Below are 22735 nucleotides of genomic sequence, written 5' to 3' on the forward strand. Positions count from 1 at the left end.
CCCCCCCCCCCCCGCCCCCTTTGTGCTGGTGAAAATCTGTTCTTAATCCAAAGGGGGGGTATCATATCTAATCTGACAGGCATGTGCCCTCATCCTGATACCCACTGGAGCGAGATTTTCTCCACCTCCTATTTAAAGGCCTGTAAAAGCATGCACATCTCAGTACCTATAGTATCTATCAACTGTTAACACTGCTCTTTGGCTTCAACTCAGGATGGCTGGCACAGAGGGCAGCAACTTCTACATCCCTATGTCCAACAGGACAGGGCTGGTGAGGGATCCTTTCCACTACGAGCAGTACTACCTGGCTGAACCATGGAAATTCAAGGCTCTGGCTTTTTATATGTTCCTACTCATCTGCGTTGGATTCCCCATTAACGCTTTGACACTGGTAGTCACCGTCCTTCACAAAAAGCTACGTCAGCCTCTCAACTTCATTCTGGTCAACCTTGCTGTGGCTGGTTTGATCATGGTCTGCTTTGGATTCACCGTGGCATTCTATTCGTCATTGGTTGGCTACTTTGCTTTTGGACCCTTAGGCTGTGCCATTGAGGGCTTCATGGCTACTCTTGGTGGTAAGTCAACATTTCACAGATAAACCACATTTTTGAACCTACAAAAATGTGGTCCCTCACACGCTCTATGCTCCTCTCAACACAGGTCAGGTTTCTCTGTGGTCACTTGTGGTGTTGGCTGTTGAGAGGTACATTGTTGTCTGCAAGCCTATGGGCAGCTTCAAGTTTGGTGCCAACCATGCTGGAGCTGGAGTGGCATTCACATGGATCATGGCATCTTCTTGTGCTGTTCCTCCTCTGGTTGGCTGGTCCAGGTAAAGTCAGTTGATGACAGTTGATGTGATTACACTGGTGGGTGTTGGGGAACATGAGATTGAAGTAATGAGATTATCCATTCTCTGTTTGATATGTCAGTGCTGTTTATTTATTTCCTGATTAAATGAAATAAGAGATATTTCCTCTTTATGCCTCTAATTCTTTTTCTTTTTCTCATATATAGGTACATTCCCGAGGGTATGCAGACATCATGTGGACCCGACTACTACACCCTGAACCCTGAATACAACAACGAATCCTATGTCTTGTACATGTTCAGCTGCCATTTCTGTGTTCCTGTAACCACTATCTTCTTCACATATGGGAACCTTGTCTGCACAGTCAAAGCAGTAAGTGATTTATTTCCTTCGTAATGATTCACTCCTCTTTAGCCATATCGGGTGTAAATTGTGGTGGACATTTGTATAACAATTCTTCAAGAGGTCAGCAAGAAGATTAACTTACTTAATGCTTGCTCTCATCCTGAGTAAGGTCTTTTGCATGACCTAGTCTTATGGACGCTCTGGTTTATCATTAGGCTGCAGCTCAACAGCAAGATTCAGCCTCCACTCAGAAGGCAGAGAAGGAGGTGACTCGCATGTGTGTGCTCATGGTATTTGGCTTCCTACTGGCCTGGGTGCCCTATGCTAGCTTTGCTGCCTGGATCTTCTTCAACAGGGGGGTAGCCTTCTCACCTCAAGCCATGGCTGTCCCTGCCTTTTTCTCAAAGTCCTCAGCCTTGTTCAACCCTTTCATCTATGTGCTGCTCAACAAACAGGTAATCTACAGATAATTTCAACATTTTTTTTATTTATTTATTTTTCAAACATGATGTTGCCATAGCCTTGATTTTTTTTTTTTTTTAAATAATAATTGAATTTCTTTCATGTACTGTATTTGGTATATACTGTACCTCCCAATCTTTGAAAAAAAAATGTTTTGTCTGATTTTCTTTATCTCTCTCTCTTTCTAGTTCCGAGGCTGCATGATGCAGACTGTCCTTGGCAAAACCCCAGAGGATGAGATGTCAGTGTCCACAAGCAAGACAGAAGTGTCTTCAGTGGGTCCAGCATAGGCATTTTCCAAAAGTCTAAAAAAAAAAAAAATACATTGTCAGAAGAAGTCATTGGAACATTTGGATTTGCTCAGTATATTTTGCATTAAAATTATGTTAGATCTGGGTAGTGATTGCAAAATGTCCCGATCAAATTTGAACAAATTTGTCTGTCTTCACTGTATGTCCATCTTCCAATGCATTCTTGATTTCTCTTCTCGTCAGTTTTCCTTTTGCATTACTGCAGTTTCAGGCAAAGCAGTGAAAGCGCAGTCGGTTCAGTTTCTTTGACGAACAACATTAACATTCTGTACACTCTGATGCCGCATAATCAAAAATGGTGGAAAAAGACGAATAAATGAGAATGACATTACACAAAATAAATGAACAACCAGAGGATCAAAAAAGTGGTTTGCTTCCAGTACTTTGGTTTGTATTGATGGTTGTAGAACAATTATGTTTGCTTTATTGCATGGTTTCCAAGATTTCTGTTGATCTCTTTGTGTCATTATGTTCTGTAAATATTTTTTAAATATGTATGTTTAGGGTAATAAAAGCATTCACAATTAAGTTGTGAGTTATTTTGTGTGCACATTTTTCTAACAGAAGTAAAAAGTGTATAACAATAAGTTGATGATGTCATGATAGATGTAATATGCAAGTAATTAACTGGTACACTTAACAGGTTTATTCCACTGTGTCAAAGAGTAACAAAGGTGTAGCAGTGCAGCTGTTACATGTACACTGAGGACAATAAGGCCTTGACTGGAGCTAAGAATAGTTCGTATATTAAATCTATCATGACCAGATTTACCCCATCCAGCAGGTCTCAGGTCAGCCCTTTGGCTCAGATGAAAAATTTAGTCAAATTGGCAAAGTCTTGTACTCAGTATTGCAATGTAACTACTATATGTAGGTACCCACAAATACATAATTCAAGTGCAATGCTAGTACATGCTAGAACATGTTGTACCACTGTAGCTAACTAGGTAGGTACACTGTTACAGCAACACATTAAAATAAAGTGATACCAATAATAACTATGATTTACATTGCTTTACCTATGGAAGCTTCCATTTGTCAACACAATATCAACATGTTCTGTTATAGGAAACCAATTAATAGTAGCAAACCAAGGTACCTCTATGTGAGTCAATATAACTTTAAAATACTTAAAAAAAAAAAAGAAAAATGATCCAAAAAATCCATTAAAATACCAGTGAATATATTTCACAGGGTTGATTGCTGTGATAAAATGGCTATTGCCATTTTTCAAGCACAGGACATATTATTTGCATTAATAAACTTTGAAAATCACATTCATGCTAGCCTGTTCTTTAGTCTGTGTTTCTATTATGTTATCAAATAAACACAGCTCAGATAAACTTTAAGCTTATAACATTACTCTGATAAGTATGCAAACCTAAAGTTACGTGCCTGTTGTATAACTCCAGTCTCACTGAGTTGTTGAAGAAACCAGTTACAGGTAATATCAAATACTTTATTTTACTGAACACAGCAGGGCAAGACAGATTTCCATCACACCTCATGAAGATCATTTTGTCTACTGGCTCAGGAAGGAGAAATTTGGGCCAGGGGATGTACTCAGCTGGAAGTAATTAAGGGGAGGTGTGATGATCTGTGTATATATATAAACTGTATATATATATACACAGATCATCACACCTCCCCTTAATTACTAATATGTATATAATATACATATATCAACAAGGAACAAAACAAAGAACCATATGGCTACAAGTGTTTCATTTTTCATTGCTATAAATATTAGATATGTTGGAAACATGTTGTAAACCAGGTGAAACGTTCGAAAATCTTAAATACTTCGCTTTCAAAACAACGTTGTCCACGTGTTTTAATATTTTCACAAGAGATGTGCCTTAATCTTTCTTGCAATATCATATTGTCAGATACTCTAGAGTAGTAATTGTAAAGTAGCTATATTTGAAATTTACTCCATTAGCAAATGCTTACAATGAGTCAAGTCTAGCCCTGCTATTAAAGACCAACAAATGTGATGCATACTGTATATCCAAACAGGCGTTGAAAAGATCTTTAGAAGCTGACATCAATTCATTAATTTATTTATTCAAATTGTTTCTGAACAGAACAGATCACTAAGTTGAAGAATGAGTCACAGAGGTAGCGTGCATACATTGAGGTTGGTCGACTGTAAGGATCTAGATTTCGACATATATATTCTGCCACCACCTTCCACCAACACCCAGTCTCTTAATACTAGCAAATCTGCTTGCTAATCCACATGGGGGGTATCATATCTAATCTGACAGTCAGCCTCCTGAAGATCAGGACCTCCCCTGGCACATACTTTTAGCAGACTTCCTCCGCCTCCTTCTTACTGGTATATATAAGCATGTACATATTCTCTGTCAGAGTAGAGAGGTGAAGACAACTTTGGACTTATAGTCTATTGCATCCTCACACTGCTCTTTGGCTTCAACTCAGGATGGCTGGCACAGAGGGAAGCAACTTCTACATCCCTATGTCCAATAGGACAGGGCTGGTGAGGGATCCTTTCCACTACGAGCAGTACTACCTGGCTGAACCATGGAAATTCAAGGCTCTGGGTTTTTATATGTTCCTACTCATCTGCGTTGGATTCCCCATCAACGCCATGACACTGGTGGTCACCGTCCTTCACAAAAAGCTACGTCAACCTCTCAACTTCATTCTGGTCAACCTGGCTGTGGCTGGTTTGATCATGGTCTTATTCGGATTCACTGTGTCTTTCTACTCGTCAATGGTTGGCTACTTTGCTTTTGGACCCTTAGGCTGTGCCATTGAGGGCTTCATGGCTACTCTTGGTGGTAAGTCAACATTTCACAGATAAACCACATTTTTGAACCTACAAGGGAAGGCTGTCGTCCCTCACACGCTCTATGCTCCTCTCAACACAGGTCAGGTTTCTCTGTGGTCACTTGTGGTGTTGGCTGTTGAGAGGTACATTGTTGTCTGCAAGCCTATGGGCAGCTTCAAGTTTGGTGCCAACCATGCTGGAGCTGGAGTGGCATTCACATGGATCATGGCATCTTCTTGTGCTGTTCCTCCTCTGGTTGGCTGGTCCAGGTAAAGTCAGTTGATGACAGTTGATGTGATTACACTGGTGGGTGTTGGGGAACATGAGATTGAAGTAATGAGATTATCCATTCTCTGTTTGATATGTCAGTGCTGTTTATTTATTTCCTGATTAAATGAAATAAGAGATATTTCCTCTTTATGCCTCTAATTCTTTTTCTTTTTCTCATATATAGGTACATTCCCGAGGGTATGCAGACATCATGTGGACCCGACTACTACACCCTGAACCCTGAATACAACAACGAATCCTATGTCTTGTACATGTTCAGCTGCCATTTCTGTGTTCCTGTAACCACTATCTTCTTCACATATGGGAACCTTGTCTGCACAGTCAAAGCAGTAAGTGATTTATTTCCTTCGTAATGATTCACTCCTCTTTAGCTATATCGGGTGTAAACAGTGGTGGACATTTGTAGAACTATTCTTCAAGAGGTCAGCAAGAAGATTAACTCACTTAATGCTTGCTCTCATCCTGAGTAAGGTCTTTTGCCTGACACTACTCTTATGGACACTCTGGTTTATCATTAGGCTGCAGCTCAACAACAAGATTCAGCCTCCACTCAGAAGGCAGAGAAGGAGGTGACTCGCATGTGTGTGCTCATGGTCTTTGGCTTCCTACTGGCCTGGGTGCCCTATGCTAGCTTTGCTGCCTGGATCTTCTTCAACAGGGGGGTAGCCTTCTCACCTCAAGCCATGGCTGTCCCTGCCTTTTTCTCAAAGTCCTCAGCCTTGTTCAACCCCTTCATCTATGTGCTGCTCAACAAACAGGTAATCTGTGGTTGAATTGTACAATCTAATGATTTTGAATCACAATGTTATTGCATTCACCTCTAAAAGTACATTTAAAACAATTATTATTTTTTCTTTCACGTGTTTGGTGTAAACTGTACCTCTTTATCTGTGAATACTTGTTGTTTTATCTGTGGCCCTGTTTTTCTTTCTCTCTCTCTCTCTCTCTAGTTCCGTGGGTGCATGATGCAGACAGTCCTTGGCAAAGCCCCAGAGGATGAGATGTCAGTGTCCACAAGCAAGACAGAAGTGTCCTCAGTGGGTCCAGCATAGGCACACCTCCTTTTTGAAACAATTTTTCAGATGTCATTCAGACTACGTGTTATTTCAGACTCTTTAATGGTCATCCCAAAAAGTCTAAAAAATTTACATTGTCGGAAGAAGTCACAAGAAGATTTGGATTTGCTCAGTATGTTTTGCCACAACATTCTGTTTGATCTTGGTAGAGATTGCAAAATGTCCTGATCAAATTTTGAACAAATGTGTCTGTCTTCACTGTATGTCCATTTTCCAATGCATTCTTCATCTGTTTCTGATGTTATCATTTTTTTCTTTTGCATTACTGCAGTTTTTGGCAAAGCAATTACCTGTTCTTAGAGGGAATTCCTTCTGACTGTTTTCTTCATTACAAAGTACAAAGTGCTGTTGGTTCGGTTTGTCTTTGACGAACAGTTCATATATTATATACCCTCTGGTGCAACGTAATCAAAAATGGTTGAAATTCCCGAGGATGGGGAAAGTGTTGGATTTTGCTTCCAGTGCTTTGGTTTGAATTGATGTTAGAATAACAATTTTTTTGCTTTATTGCATGGTTTCCAAGATTTTTTGATGGCCTCTTTGCGTCATTGTGTAAATATTTTATAAATATTTATGTTTTTAGGGTAATAAAAGCATTCGCAATTCAGTTGTGAGTTTATCTTTCTTTACAGTGCAGCTTGTGACCACGACTAACATTTTTCAATTGGAAGTAAAAAGTGTAGAACTAAATTGGCATCTGTATACCATCGAATATATTTTACAGGGCTGATTGTTGTGATAAAATGACTTTTAATGTTTCTAATCCTGTCCGTGTCACCACCATGACATCGTGTCAGGCTTTGGGGCATGAGAATATCTCGTCTAATCTTTAATGTGGTCAAGGGGAGGGGTGAAACAAACTAATCTTGTTAGCATAGTCCTTCAGTGTTATTCATTCATCTGCCCTCCTGTTAAACCACCAGAGCAGCGCACGAAAACGTCTCATGTACAGTATGCTTGGTACACTGTAGAGTTTCTTTCAAATTCCACATCCTAATGAATTATGGTGCACCACAGTTTTGTAAGAAATCAGTTGGCTAAATATACCCTGACCATGACCGTCCTTACCCATCAATCAAGAGTTGGATGTTTCAAGAGATTCCCTTTTTCTTAGTGACTTGACGCATATTATCTCCCTCTTATTAGACTCCACTGTAATGTAGATTGTAATGTAGATTGGGAAGGTCTAACACTTGAGTTCAGGGAGCACATGGTAACTATTGACTAATGTGTGTGCATGTATTCATGCTTAACGAGGTCTGTATTAAGGATAATTGTACATTTATTAAGTCTTTATTGAACAATTTATTATTCTCCAATCCTCAATTAGCAACAAGTTGGTCTTAATCAAAAGTTACTTCCTAGTGTATAGTATGGATGAAAATATCGAGTTGGTATAGGCTACTCTTAGTACACTGTCTGAATATGTGACAGAATAGTGGCAAGACAGTAATATATTAAGACAATAAGTCTTAACAATAAGTCCACCAGGACGAAGCAAGACCTGTTAGCTCTGTTGGGACTTGTTTTCCCGATAATGACCGGCTTTCTATAAATTATCCTTTTAGAAGGCTATGACGTTTCCATAATAAGCTTATTTATCACAAAGACAGAAGAAATACTCTCAGGATTTTTTTACTTCAAGAGCACCTGGCATAAGTGGAGTTTACCGACACTGACAACAAGAGCACTCCATATTTCCCTTTTCTCCTAGAAGAAATACTCTTTTCTGATTGACTGGTGGGATGGCTATTAATTCTGAATAACAGGACACCTATGAATTAGATTAGCACGTTGGGGAGTTCTTTGCCGCATTCATCAATTCTGTATAACAGGACACCTGAGCAGCCGGTATCCCTTACATCAAGACCAAGTAGTTGCTTATTAAAGATCTACCAAGAATATGGTCAATGTCATACTTCAGTGATAATAAAACCTTTGCAATGACCAGTTATAAGACAGTACAAGAATACCAACTGAATGTGTCAACTGAAAAAGTATCCATGGTGTCCAGAAGAGGTGTGCAAACGTCTTTTGTTGAATACAGATGGTTACAAAAAGAAAAATTATAATGCTAATGTTACTGTTTTAGATAAAGTGGCAGAATGAATTTGAAAAGTAAAATTATATGAACAATACACCATGGCATGTCATATTGCCAATGCACAGAAGTCACTCCATGGCATGTTGTTCAACTCAAAATATGATGGTTATGGTATTTGGCAGATGCTTTTCTCCAAAGCAACTTACAGCATATGACCACTACATTAGTTGCACATAATAGTTTCAAACAAAGTTGAAAAGCCTATACACTGAGCAAAGTAGTCATAACAATAGCAACAATATCAATAACAAAATCAAGCATATTATGTGGTTTTCATTTTAAAGAATGTCACAAACATGCAAACCATAATTCTGTAAGAGAATTAATTAATTAGGTGGACGGTGAACAGATGACACTTTGAACACATCTTGAAAGCCCCAAAATGATCATAATGCAGAATGCTTAGCAGCTCATTTAATCAACGAGGAACCACCAAAGAAAAGGTCTTAGAGGATGATCAGAATGTAGTTCAAATAAACTTGTAAAATGTCTTTACAACCAGCAAACACATCATGGTAAAAAGCTATTGATGAATGAATGTATAAATTAAGTTTCACAAATAGTAGTCCCTACTCTGGTGAGTATTATTTATTCCAACTTTGTGTTAACAATAAAATACAATGGTGTGTACTGATGCAAACAATTTAACCTGATTGTGTGGCCTCAAACTGACGGGATGACACAAGAGAGTCCATGGCATTTTAAGCTGGACGGAAATGCTAAGTGTGTCACCTTTATGTCTGTTTGTAGGCTACTTGTACATCCCGTATCAAGACATGATAAAATGTGCATAAAGCCCGTTGGATAATCTATCTTTAGTCTAATTATCCCCTGTCACTTCTCAGTTAAATCTTTGTGATGATGATCTGGAGAAGTCTGATCTTGCCTCCTCCCCATCCTGCCACGAGGCTCAGGGGTGTATATAACCAAACTCACAGCATCCCTTCACAGGACCAGGTGTCAACAGGCACACAGCAGGACACTCAGAGACTCGTGTGCTTCTACTCTTCTTAGTTGAAGTCCAGTATCTAAGGATGAACGGAACAGAGGGCAGCAACTTCTACATCCCCATGTCCAACAGGACTGGGCTGGTCAGGAGTCCATATGAATACGAGCAGTACTACCTGGCTGATCCATGGCAGTTCAAAATTTTGACAGCCTATATGTTTTTCCTGATCTGCACCGGTCTGCCAATCAACGTCTTGACCCTGGTGGTGACAGCTCTGCACAAGAAACTCCGACAGCCTCTCAACTTCATCTTGGTCAACCTGGCTGTGGCCGGAACCATCATGTGCTTGTTTGGATTTACCGTCACTTTCGTCACATCCATCAATGGCTACTTTGTTTTTGGACCTCTGGGCTGTGCTATTGAGGGCTTCATGGCTACTCTTGGAGGTGAGCCCCAAACAACAACTGGCAATCAGAAGGATTTCTCAACCATGAAAGCCAACAGTGATACAGAGTGCTAGTTACACTCGAAAGAGTGTAATTAAAACAAATGTGTTGAAAACAACACAACTGGTGTTGTTTTTAACACATCTCTGTGTCCAGATAGGGACAACACAGTTTGTGTTGTTTCCTTTTTTTTTTACTTGTTACAAAATATGTGTTGAAAATATTAGGAAATTTTGAAATTGAAACAACACAACTTGCATTATTTTTTTTAACACATCTCACTATGTGTTGCAATAAGAGTGAAAATCTGCTGAACTAAGTTCTCCATGCTATGTTCTGTCTCCTCCCTCCAGGTCAAGTGTCTCTGTGGTCACTTGTGGTGTTGGCCATTGAGAGGTACATCGTTGTCTGTAAGCCCATGGGCAGCTTTAAGTTCGGTGCCAATCATGCCGGCGCTGGAGTGGCATTCACATGGATCATGGCGAGCACTTGTGCTGTGCCACCACTGGTCGGCTGGTCCAGGTGAGTCTCGCTCGCATGGAAACCGAAGACAGGGAGGGGCTTGATTCAAATAGCATGCTCAAGGTGCATAAGTGATCAGCCACCAACATGTTTAATTGGCTACCTTTATAATGACCACAGGCCTAGCCTATAGTAAGTTCTGGGAGATTTACAGTAATGCTTTTTCTGTTTTATAATCATCCAGTATTTATTAATGACTATACAACACGCAATACATTACATTAGATAGATAGATAGATATATAGATACTCTATTGATCCCCAAGGGCTAATTCAAGGCATAGAGAAATTGATAGTAAATCAAATCAAATTCTTCATTCATTTACTCTTGAAATGAATGCGTTGTTCCTTTCTAGACACCAAGAAATGTCAAAAAAAAAAAAAAAAAAAAAACATTCAAGTTGTTTCATTCATTCATTCATTATTTTAATTGGATAAAAAAAAAATATATATATATATATATATATTCATTTTCAGGTACATCCCTGAGGGAATGCAGTGCTCCTGTGGTCCTGACTATTACACCCTGAGCCCTGAATTCAACAACGAATCTTATGTCATGTACATGTTCAGCTGCCATTTCTGTATTCCTGTCACCACTATTTTCTTCACCTATGGAAGTCTTGTCTGCACAGTCAAAGCGGTATTATTTTTGGCTTCATTTCTGGTTTTGCTAAATAAAAAGAAAGTAATATGTAATTGCAGTCATACGGATGTTTTAGGGAACATGTGTTGTGTATTAGTGCTCAATGAGGTCTCTATTAAGTTCTCTATCATAATTGCCACATTTATCAAGTCTTTATTGAAAAATAGCTGGACTTTAACCAAGGAATAGGAATCAAAATAGAAACTCTGTAGCCGTTTAGTACACTGTCTCCTCAGCGTTGCGCAGTACTTAACGGTGGACATCTTATTTTTAGGCTGCAGCTCAACAGCAGGACTCAGCCTCCACCCAGAAGGCAGAGAAGGAAGTGACACGCATGTGCATCTTGATGGTTCTGGGTTTCCTCACCGCATGGACACCCTATGCTTCTGTCGCTGCCTGGATTTTCTTCAACAAGGGAGCTGCTTTCAGTGCTCAGTTCATGGCTGTCCCTGCCTTTTTCTCCAAGTCCTCAGCCTTGTTCAACCCAGTCATCTATGTGCTGCTCAACAAACAGGTAAACCACGTTCAACTGCTTTGACTAGGAACCCATATGTATCAAATAAGGCAGAAAGTTGGTATGAAATTAAGAAAAAGGATAATTGGTCTAGATGTAGCTGTAATTCCCTAGAATAACCTCTCTTTTTCTGTCTTTGCATGTGTGTGTGTGTGTGTGTGTGTGTGTGTGTATATGTTCTCTCTCTAGTTCCGAGGCTGCATGATGCAGACCGTCCTTGGCAAAGTCCCAGAGGATGAGATGTCAGTGTCTACAAGCAAGACAGAAGTGTCCTCAGTGGGTCCTGCATAGAGATATTAGGATCCGTTTTCTCTCAATTTGTTCTACACGTGGCAAAAAAACTCTAACATTGTCTCACAAGTGTCTCTGAACTATCTGAAACTAATTGAACAACTGTAAAAACAAAAAAGAAAACAATTTTGCTGTGCGGGTTCATACACTATTTGAGTAATGTGATTTGGCTTGACATTTTGTTAATACTTGTGAGACACTACATGTGAGACAGGTAACAGTTATTGCTCAGTTGTTGATGGATCTTTTGGAATGTATTTATACGTCCTTTGAAGGTAATGTCTTGACAATATTTTCTGTACATATTTTGTAAAAATAATACATGTATTAGTTAAATAAACACATGCATAAAAAAATGAAAAAAAAGTCAAAGCTATTTTGTTTGTCTATGTTGAGAGTTGATATGCAATAAAAGCAAAACAAAAAAAAGTAACTGCCATCATGATTATCGTCCTCTATGCTTACTGTATCATGAATGACTGTTCAACATGCATGTCTACATTTCAAATGGGTGCATCCGATCTCCCCCGATCCTTTTATTTCCTGTCAAGGTCCTCTTGTCTCCTCCCCTCTCATCTGCTGTCTGATCCTTCCTCTAAACCTCCCCATCCCACATCCAAGGGTGGAGAGGAGAGCTTAGTCTTTTCCATGCCCGCCCCTTACTGTCATAAACCTCAAAGTAGTTTGAAGATATCACATCAGATAAGCTACTCAGCTTAAAAGCTACTCTGATCTTAAGCTACTCTGCCATTTATTTGGAAGCAAGTCAAAGGTAGCTGTCGAGGCACAAAGTGACCAGTCCTTGCTTCTCAGTTATTAGAGTGGACACACATCTAAATGCAATCCTATCTCTAATGCATACGTATCTCTGAAAAGGGATACAGGCTGAAATACCATATTGGTCATTTTTCAATCCTGAAATTTCAATTACTATATGAAAAGGGTATCATGAAAGGAAATGAAAAAAATAAATACACTGAGAAATAAAGTGAGGTATACATGCAAGCTATACCAGAAGCTCCTTGAATGGAAAAGATAGAGCAATCTGCCCTTGCTCTGCTATGCACACTTTTAGACACAGACTGACACATATATACATATACTGTATATCTACAGTACATGTACACCTATAGCTATTGGTATAGAAGTTGATCAATCAACAAGGGCCAAATCATATGATTTATTGAGCTAACCTAAACTCTTAATGTTGTATACATTATCACTAGGTCATCACTTGTTTTCGGACAAATCATTATGACTTACTTGGCTAGGCTACACTCGGGCCAGATAGAATTACATTGTAAGGAATATACTTCACATTTCTAGTGTGTTGTATTACTTTATGGATGGATTGATGTCTATGTCCCTTGAGGTCAATATACAACAACTTTAATCCAGTTAGTCAAAAACTGAGTAAAAGGGTCTTGATCCATTCCCACCCAATCAACAGCGTTACATAGTGCAATATTAATGTTCCGGGTGTGCATTGGTGATGTCAAACTTCATTCTCCATAGTATAAGTCAGTGTATGATCTATGCTATATTCTTGTACCTAATGCTCAAGTTTCATTATCATGTATTCATTTATCAGCATTGAAATTCCTTGTGCTCAAGTATTAAAAAAAAAGAAGAAAAATAATATATATATATATATATATAATGAGAGAGAGAGATAAAATAAATAAATACATTGAAATAAATAAATGCTATTAAAAAAAACTCTCTTCAACGTACAGTATATACTATACAACACAATTCAATATTTGTAGCCACAGTACACTCTTTAAAAAAGGGTTTTTAGAGTGCAATATAGAACCATGCAGGTTTTAAAGAACTCCTAGAAGTTCCTTCGATGAACTCTTCAAATGGTTCAAAGAACCATTTAGGAGTGCCATATGAAGCATGCAATAGAACCATTTTTGGTTCTATATAACACCTTTTTCTAAGAGTGTATAACTCAATAAAAAAAAATGTAGTAGCCTATAAAACATGTTGTAGTTGCCTATTCTCAGTCAAACATAGCATTCTTATATTAATACCATTCTTTTGGAATTAGTGTCACTGACACCTAAAAACTTTCATGACACTTGTAGCTTTGCATTCATCTTTTAGATTTTGTATAAAGGTTCTGAACATGTAATGTTCAAATTTGATTTTCAACAATTACTCATTAATCACGATTCAGAACATTTTTAAAGCTAGTTTGGTGTGAAGTTTGAACGAACTTGCTTTAGGTAAACATCTCAAACCCATGAGGTAATGAGAGCCATGGGCCGTGAGTATTACTCTTTGTATTCCCTGTATGTTATTGGGTATTCATACTATTCAATGGTTGCAAATGTTGTACTTAAGTAAAGTTAAGCTTACAGTTTAATGATAAGCTTAAGAAAATCCAGGTTGTCAGCTAATTGAAAGACCTTAATCTTTGCGTTCTTCCTCTGGACACTCAGTAATCTCTTTTAAGTCTCGCCGTGAGGGTATAAAACACCATGTTCACCTCTGCTTCCAAAAGGGAAACACCACCGCATCTGAACTGCATCTGATAGTTCACTTGTGGCCACATTTCTTCTTGTGTTTTTAGATTCACCTGTTAAAAGATGAACGGCACCGAGGGCAGCAACTTCTACATCCCCATGTCCAACAGGACTGGGCTGGTCAGGAGTCCATTCGAATATGAGCAGTACTACCTGGCTGACCCATGGCAGTTCAAGCTTCTTGCTGTTTACATGTTTTTCCTCATCATTTTGGGAGGCCCTATCAACGGGATGACGCTGGTGGTCACGGTGCTGCACAAAAAGCTTCGTCAGCCTCTCAACTTCATCCTGGTCAACCTGGCTGTTGCTGGCATGATCATGGTCTTATTTGGATTTACCATCACCATCACTTCAGCTCTTAATGGCTACTTCGTCTTTGGACCAATGGGCTGTGCTATTGAAGGTTTCATGGCTACTCTTGGAGGTAACTGATTATTAGTCAAATCTCATCACTTACACCCATCAACACAGGCTTCTTTAATCTAAATTGCTCTCTTGCTTTATGTATTGCCTATGATGTATCTTAACTGTGTTTCCTGCCCATATACAGGTCAGGTTGCCCTGTGGTCCCTGGTGGTGCTGGCTATTGAGAGGTACATCGTTGTCTGCAAGCCCATGGGCAGCTTCAAGTTTGGCACCAACCACGCTGCAGCTGGAGTGGCCTTCACATGGATCATGGCATGCTCTTGTGCTGTTCCTCCTCTGGTTGGCTGGTCCAGGTATGGCAGATGTCTCAGAAAGAACACTGAAACATTGTGAATTTTGTTTCTGAAAGCCTGTTCTCTTTTACACTGAACATCTTGACTGTGGGTTGGACTTCAACCTATTATTTTCAACAGGTACATTCCCGAGGGAATGCAGTGCTCCTGTGGACCTGACTATTACACCCTGAGCCCTGAATTCAACAACGAATCTTATGTCATGTACATGTTCAGCTGCCATTTCTGTGTTCCTGTCACCACTATTTTCTTCACCTATGGAAGCCTTGTCTGCACAGTCAAAGCGGTAAGAATCTTGTTTTTGTGAGCTGGTTTGGAAATGACCTGAATCTATAACCATGTTGTAACCGTTGTGCCCTTTAGCAAGGCACTTAACCCCAAGTTGCTCTGGGAACAATGTATTCCCTTGTAATATAGTTAACATATGTAAGTCGCTTTGGGCAAAATAAATTGTCTGCTAAATGTAACGTAATGTAACCTCAGTCCCTAACTCTGCATTAGGTGGGCTATTACTTGTAAGAAAATGCTCAATTAGAGTGATCAATTTACACTGGCCAACTGTCCAATTGGATAAATTACGATGGCACAGCCAAGCCCAATAGCAGCATACACTAGTATGAAGTCATCTTATTCTTCCCAATAGGCTGCAGCTCAACAGCAGGACTCAGCCTCCACCCAGAAGGCAGAGAAGGAAGTGACACGCATGTGCGTCCTGATGGTTCTGGGTTTCCTGATCGCCTGGACCCCCTATGCGTCTTTTGCTGCCTGGATTTTCTTCAACAAGGGAGCTGCTTTCAGCGCTCAGTCCATGGCTATCCCTGCCTTTTTCTCCAAGTCCTCAGCCTTGTTCAACCCAGTCATCTATGTGCTGCTCAACAAACAGGTAAGTTTCCCCCTGGTTGTCACTGAAATTAAATGTATTTCTACAGGGAATTCCAACTGTATTATATATATGCACAACAGCCCTTTTGTTCAAGCACTTAAGATTCCTATTATCTTTGTTCTAGTTCCGAGGCTGCATGATGCAGACAGTCCTTGGCAAGGCCCCAGAGGATGAGATGTCAGTGTCCACAAGCAAGACAGAAGTGTCCTCAGTGGGTCCTGCATAGAGATATTAGGATCCGTTTCCTATTGACAAAAAGGACTGACCACTAATTGCTGTGAATGGACAAGTTGTTTTGAAGCTCTTTTGTCTCAACATTATCAGAGGAGGTCTTTGGTGGAGCCTGGATACAGCCATTGTGGTACAGTGTTTGGTCGAAGGAATCTACCTGAATAACAAAGGGACAAATTTCAGTCTAAGTGTGCTACCTACCGTGACCATTACTATCTCGTAAAGGCATTCATGCACATAAAACGGAACTATTGGATTTGGTCAGGTCCAAGAGCCCACGAAGATATTCCACATTAGTCTTTAAAATTGGAAAACAAGATATTTTGGAAAATAATCAAACGTTGTTTTTTAAATTACAATATTGTTCCCTCACAAACATCCTTTTGACAGTCAGGCACCATTCAGCTATGCACAGCATCCACTTTCACTAATGGATATGCTTGTTTCTCTTTTGATGAATCCTGCTCTTTTATTTTTATGTCACTGAAGGACTAACATATACTGTTGGCTTCATCATGTATTTAATTTTCTGTAAATATTTTGTAAAGCATGAAAGAAAAACACAAAAAAAATAGACAAATAAAGATATGCATCAAAAGCAAATGTCATATTTTTTCTATATACAATTTTAACTTTTATATAGATACATTCCTGGTGAAGGGGATTCAACAAATTGTCCCTGTCTTTTTCTCTAAGTCCTCAGCCTTGTTCAACCCAGTCATCTATGTGGTGCTCAACAAACAGTTAAGTTTCCCCTTTGTTGTAATTTTAATGAAATGTATCTCTACAGGGAATGCATGACAGCCTTTTTTGTTCAAGCAGTTTAGATTCCTATTCTCTGTGATCTAATTCTGTAACTGCATGATGCAGACAGTCCTTTGGCAAAGCCCCAGAAGATGAGACATCAGTGTCCACAAGCAAGACAGAAATGTCCTCTGTGGGTCTTGCATAAGCTTCCTACTAGCACTAGATTACCTCTTAAGAAACAACTGAAAACAAACAATCAGCTGATGGCACCTTCTCAATGTTGGTGGATTTAAAAAGACATTACTGGAAAAAAGTGTACAGATTTAGCTGAAAATGTATTTGGGATAAATATTTCTGCCAAGAGACTAGATATAAACGTTAGACTAAATTATAATTTGGATACAAATGTAAAAATAAACAAACAACAATTCCGACTGCAAGGTCCCAAGCCGAAACGAGCGAGATGTTTCAGAATGCCACAACTATGAGTAGCAGACAGAGCGACATGTCACTTGTGCTACCTATAGGACTTTTGAGTCATTTATTTGCAAATCTCATATGATGATGCATCTTTCTACAAAATTGTGTCTTCTATATCATTAAGTTATCCAATAGGCTAAACATAATAGTCTTGCATCAATGCTTTACACTTATGTCATTTCGATCTGACTACGAGTGGCAGACAGAGCGATTTTGTTAGGCCTATATACTGTAGGCTATACCAGAGATTGTTGAGGCACATCGTTGCAAATTTCATACGATGATGCATCATTCAACAAAATGGTTTGTCTTCTCTGCTAGGAAGTTATTAAATAAGCTTAACCCAAAGCCATCGATATCTCAAAGTTGCATCAGCCGTTGACTTCACTGTTAGAGCCAGATTAGAGCGGTCATGTGGTAGTGGTGGTCTCAGTAGTTCCTTTGGTCCCTGGTTTACTACGGGACTGACAGCAGCGATCGCATTAATATTTACGATAAATACGGAAAATTACTATAAACTGCATTGCCACATACATATAATTACGCCATTTTTTGGACACGGGAGTGAATGGTTGTGTTGCAACTTTGAGATATCGATGGCTTTGGCTTAACCATAAAAAAATATGTAGCTAGCCTTAACTCAAAACAGCTGTTAGACTTATGTCATTTTTATCCGAAAAATCTCACATGCAGTCATTTATAAATTCTGCATACTGCACATTAATTATAGGCTAACATATTATAATATAATATTCAGTATTCATTACTGAATGCTTAGCTGGAGTTTACACTGTAAAAAAGGAAAAGTCAGGGCAGTCCAATTTATCCAACCATATTTCGTTACAACTAGTTCTGGATGAAACACATCCTTATTTTGTTCAAATAGTCATTCCGATTGAGTAATCAACTTTTTGTAATTGAAGATAAAGGAAAAGATTGTTTGTCACATTTACTAAATCACAAAGCATTAAACTAAACAAACTCATGCTTTTCTTTCAAACACAATGTTATTACGTTGAACTGACATATTTTGCCACAACAATGAATTCATCAAACAAAATCATGTTAGTTCAATGTGAAGTACCTAAGTAGCCTACTGAACCATAAGGCAAATGTACACATGGGATGCCTTGGTGTCATCATTGCATTGTGTTCCCATGAGCCTTTGCCAGAACACTGAGATAATCATGCTAACAGTGTTGCCAAAAGTTTTCACATGAGTTTCTTAAGGGGGACTATGCTTAGAGACCAGGCACATTTTGGAGCCAAGTTTTATCTTATGTTATGCTTTGAGATAAACCTTGTCCTTTAACATTGATGTTGTAATACTAAGTATGTCTGAATGCCTACTTTCCATGCCACCTGTATAACACAGTGACGATGAAATTACATGTCATATAAACTTTACTTAATCAATTCCATAGAAATTACTTGATCAAATTGGGTTGTCACAGCATGAATCAGTTTCGTAAACCTAGACATTTCATTCATGTGCAACTGCTGTACATGATAAAATCAAGTAAATCCAGCGATTCTTTTTTTTCCAGTGTATCATCCTATTTTAAAAGTAGTTATACCTGCAGGTATGTATGAATTGGGCTACAGATTTTCTACGGGAATGGAAATAAAAATATATAGCTTACATTCAAATATGTCTCCATTCCTGGAACAAAAAAAAACGATTTTTCTGAAGAATGTGTCAATTTGTTCCATAGGGGCATATTGTGCTCTATATTAATTATCAATTCATATTGATTAACATAACTTTCTTCAAAGATTTAGATTGCTCAGACACACTGTATATTTCTATTTCAAATGTAAAAAGCCATTCAATCATTTCATGTAAGCCAATCTCAAAACATTACATTCAGCTTCAAATTTATGGGATTACAAATGTAGGAATTACATTTCCAAATTCAATACACTTGCTCAAATTCGGCAATTCAAATGCAACTACTGAGATTCGGTTTCAGTGACACAAAAATTACCACTTTTGCACCTGTAAAATCCATTTAAAATAAAAATAAAAATGTAATTTATATACCTTGAGAGAAACAGATTCTGTTTCAACTTTTGTACATGCCTGTGTGCTTGTTTGCTCATGACATTTTTATTACTACCAGTGTGAGACAAAGAAAAGTCACCAAAGATAATTTCTTTATGTGTGCGACACGACCCTCTATCCAACTAAATGGATGCAGACAGAGGCAGTAGTATAAACAAGTATGTGTTTATTATTTATTTTCTTTGTTTAAAATAGATAGTGGGGTGAGAGGCAAACAAAACAGAATAAGTGTAACAATACACAACACAATAAAACAAAAGTGTAAGCATACATACTGTAGGTGTTACTCCGCACACACTCAACCACTAGGATGTGCTCACACTACAAACCTTAGCTGTGTTACACAGTGGATTAGCAGGCCACACTGTCATAAAGGGGGAAGGGGGGGGGCAGGGATTATAATGAACCTAATATGAACTAATACTGCCCTGTAGATAATAATGCACTGTAGACCCATAGACTGGCCCAGAACACTAAGTCAGGAGTTACAGGGGGGGGTTATATAAACCTACAAACACGCAAAGCATACTAACTTGGACATTTAGATGCTACTAGGTTAACACTAATGTGTGCAAAAACTTGTGATGCTTTAGAGTAGACCAATGCCTACGCTGGCCTTTTCCACAATGTGAGCTAGCTAGCCCACGGGAACAGAAGCAGGGGAGAGAAGCGTGTCAGAAACAAAGGAGCAAGAATTACGGATGTGTGACTGTTTTTGAACCGCATCGCTAATTTAGGATGCTCACATTAGCTAATACATATGAATGTATTAGAGAGAAAAAGGAGAGACGACTCTTTAGCGAGATGAGCCAATACAAGCATTGCGACAGTACAACCACCTGCACCATGTCCAAACAATCTAAACACAAAAACTCTCACTTTATTCTATTGCCAAGCCAACATGTCAGACAAGTGTCAGTGGTCTACTGCCGTGGCAACGATGTAAGGAGTACATGAAACATTCCTCTCTTTTGTGTTTTGTCAGGGAGGAAATTACACACCTACATGTACATGTATGATCCTCATCCCGCACACCCAGGTGATTGTAATTAGTCATGACCCCGACCTGATCACATGTGTGTGTCAATATTCAATTAACAGAATTTAATTAAACAGGTTATGTATGGAACCAGGGAGGTGTCATTGTATTTGTTTGTATATCAAGAATGTGTGCTAGTTTTACTATTGTGCATATTGTGTACTCGTTTAACTACACAGTTCACTTGTTTTATTATATTGTGTGTTCATTTCAGGAAATAGTGCTCTCATTTACATTACAAAATATGACTAACTAGAAAAGCACTCAGAGAGCACAGGCCTCCGCCTGTATGGTTCTTCCTAGGTTGTCATACATTTGAACCTAAAATATTCAGATTGCCACCACGTGGCCATACCATGCCATTACACAACTAAGCGAAACACATAAACGGCTCCGGAATCCCGACGGAATTACGGATCACTCCCAAAATGTAATCCTTTCTTCCTTGGGTCATGCCTAATCCATCCATTACTTTTTGAGTTATCTTGCTAACAGACAGACAGACAGACAGACAAACAAACGCCGGTCCCCGATGAAAACATAACCTCCTTGGCGGAGGTAATTAGTAAAATGAGCGCACAATTCAGTCAAATGAGCACACACGTTCGTAAAATGAATGCACAAATACACAAATACACATATCTAATCAAATCACATCAAATACACAAATACACATATCTAACATTTCTTTTTAAAAGTCTTTTAAAGGAGAATTCCAGTGTGTGTGTGTGTGTGTTTTTGGTAATTGTGAGACATCCCACCATCTTATATAGCCTGCTGATTGGGTGGACTAAGCCAAGTGTTTATGGTAGGGAGGTTAAATCACCATGTGGCCCAGTGATTAGGGGGATTCGACTTGATGTAGCCGCCTGCCGTCGTCTTCAGCTGACTGCACCCTATTCACTGTTACCACTTTAATAGGCTCATTCAAGATGAACTGCGGCTGACTTTGACTGACTTCATATGACAACGTGAACTGGAAATTCTAGCCGGGAGGAGCTAGAACAGACGGCAGTGTGTCCAGAACGGACCAGCTGCAGTCTACCTGATGTAACTTGCGAGAGACATTGCAGACTTTTGTGAGCAATAAATACAGTTTAACTTTCATTCTTGTTTCATTCAAATGAGCATGACCTATAATGTACTGTAGTTGGCATGTAGTTAACAGACCTCCATCGTAGCACATTCATTCGATAATAAGTGTTTTTTGTGTCACCTATTTAATCAACAGCATAAAATAACAGAATATCCAAAAGTTTAAGCACATTAATGTAAGGAAGCAGAAAAAGAAACCTGTCAAAATCATCATGGGGAGATTCCTTCCAAACTGCCCTATCACGTATTTGAAATGATGGCATGATGGCATGTTTCAGCTTGTGCAGTCTGTGAAAAGACAACTGCAAGAACTGAATGCAGGTGCAGGCTACCACGGTATTTTAAGGTCATGTGACATCATGTCGCACTGGTAAGTTCCACCCCGTCTGGAGGAAGTCGGACATTATTTCTAACCATAATGCACTGTATTCAACCCAGTATGCATCATATCAAGTCAGACCTGTGCAGATCTGCATCAAGTCAAATAAGCCTATAATATATCACCCCTGCTGTGTGTGATATTGTGTGTGAGTGATGTACTTGTGGTCTTGTGACTCCTTTCCAGCAATTCCCGAGTCATTAACTTTTAGCAATGCAATCACATTTGCCATGATAATAAAGCACTCTTGAACTTGAACTCCCAAAAGATGGCCAGTTCCACGGTGATTGCCTGCCCTTGTCTATCTGGTGGCCAAGCCTTATTGTCTGACTTTTGTGTCTTTATGAATAAGGTCTGTCCCGGTGTCTAATTAGTCGTATAGTTCACAATGTCTGTATTTTCAAAGCATAACAAAACTGTGTGTCCTACAGTATTAGGTCTGGTTAAGTGTGTGTTACCTGGGTCTCCATAACTCCTGGATGGCGTAGTTAACAACCAAGTGTCCGCCATGCTACACTTGCATTGACGTTGAGCCATCTAACAAAACAGTTGGTATTAAATCAGACTTTGAAGAAAATATTGCAATTTCAAACCATTAAATAATATAACTAGAAAAGCACTCTGAGAGCGCAGACCTCCACCAAAACGAAAACATAAAACACCTCCTGGATCCAGACAGTGATCCGGATCACTCCCAAAATGTACTGGTTTATTGGGTCATTTTCAGACCTTTCCTTTCATCGAAATCCATCAATAACTTTTTGAGCTATCTTGCTAACAAACAGACAAACAAACAAACAAACCCCGATGAAAACATAACCTCTTAGTCTTGGTGGAGGTAATTTAGCTAAATTAGTAATAAGATGTAATTGTATTCTGCTGATTGTATTGGCGTTCATAAAATAAACTTTGCTCATTTGTAGCCATTCTGATATTTGAACAATTTAAACTGAGACAGTTATTTCTGATGTGATAGTCAGATTAACACCCTCGAAAACTTTT

At 38.9% G+C, this 22735-nt stretch overlaps 4 protein-coding genes across 5 annotated transcripts; all 4 read left to right on the forward strand.

Annotated features, from left to right (window-relative positions):
* Positions 1 to 208: 208 nt before the first annotated feature.
* opn1mw1 (opsin 1 (cone pigments), medium-wave-sensitive, 1) lies at positions 209 to 1905 on the forward strand. The gene is made up of 5 exons (XM_062546194.1): positions 209 to 575; positions 661 to 829; positions 1015 to 1180; positions 1369 to 1608; positions 1804 to 1905. Exons 1-5 carry the CDS (start codon positions 215 to 217, stop codon positions 1903 to 1905), a joined length of 1038 nt encoding a protein of 345 aa, XP_062402178.1. The 5' UTR covers positions 209 to 214.
* Positions 1906 to 4366: 2461 nt separating this feature from the next.
* On the forward strand, positions 4367 to 6066 carry LOC134092982 (green-sensitive opsin-1-like). 2 transcript variants are annotated; one of them, XM_062546196.1, is made up of 5 exons: positions 4367 to 4733; positions 4824 to 4992; positions 5178 to 5343; positions 5533 to 5772; positions 5965 to 6066. In XM_062546196.1, exons 1-5 carry the CDS (start codon positions 4373 to 4375, stop codon positions 6064 to 6066), a joined length of 1038 nt encoding a protein of 345 aa, XP_062402180.1. In that variant the 5' UTR covers positions 4367 to 4372. The 2 variants fall into 2 exon arrangements, with proteins under 2 accessions (XP_062402180.1, XP_062402179.1); XM_062546195.1 differs by having other exon boundaries at positions 4373 to 4733; positions 5533 to 5779; positions 5965 to 6014.
* Positions 6067 to 9228: 3162 nt separating this feature from the next.
* Positions 9229 to 11561, forward strand: LOC134092983 (green-sensitive opsin-3-like). The gene is made up of 5 exons (XM_062546197.1): positions 9229 to 9589; positions 9943 to 10111; positions 10588 to 10753; positions 11031 to 11270; positions 11460 to 11561. Exons 1-5 carry the CDS (start codon positions 9229 to 9231, stop codon positions 11559 to 11561), a joined length of 1038 nt encoding a protein of 345 aa, XP_062402181.1.
* Positions 11562 to 14158: 2597 nt separating this feature from the next.
* LOC134092984 (green-sensitive opsin-3-like) lies at positions 14159 to 15923 on the forward strand. Its single transcript, XM_062546199.1, has 5 exons — positions 14159 to 14519; positions 14646 to 14814; positions 14935 to 15100; positions 15458 to 15697; positions 15822 to 15923. Exons 1-5 carry the CDS (start codon positions 14159 to 14161, stop codon positions 15921 to 15923), a joined length of 1038 nt encoding a protein of 345 aa, XP_062402183.1.
* Positions 15924 to 22735: the final 6812 nt, after the last annotated feature.

Source organism: Sardina pilchardus, chromosome 9 (genome assembly GCF_963854185.1).
Source record: "Sardina pilchardus chromosome 9, fSarPil1.1, whole genome shotgun sequence".
Lineage (NCBI taxonomy): Eukaryota > Metazoa > Chordata > Actinopteri > Clupeiformes > Clupeidae > Sardina > Sardina pilchardus.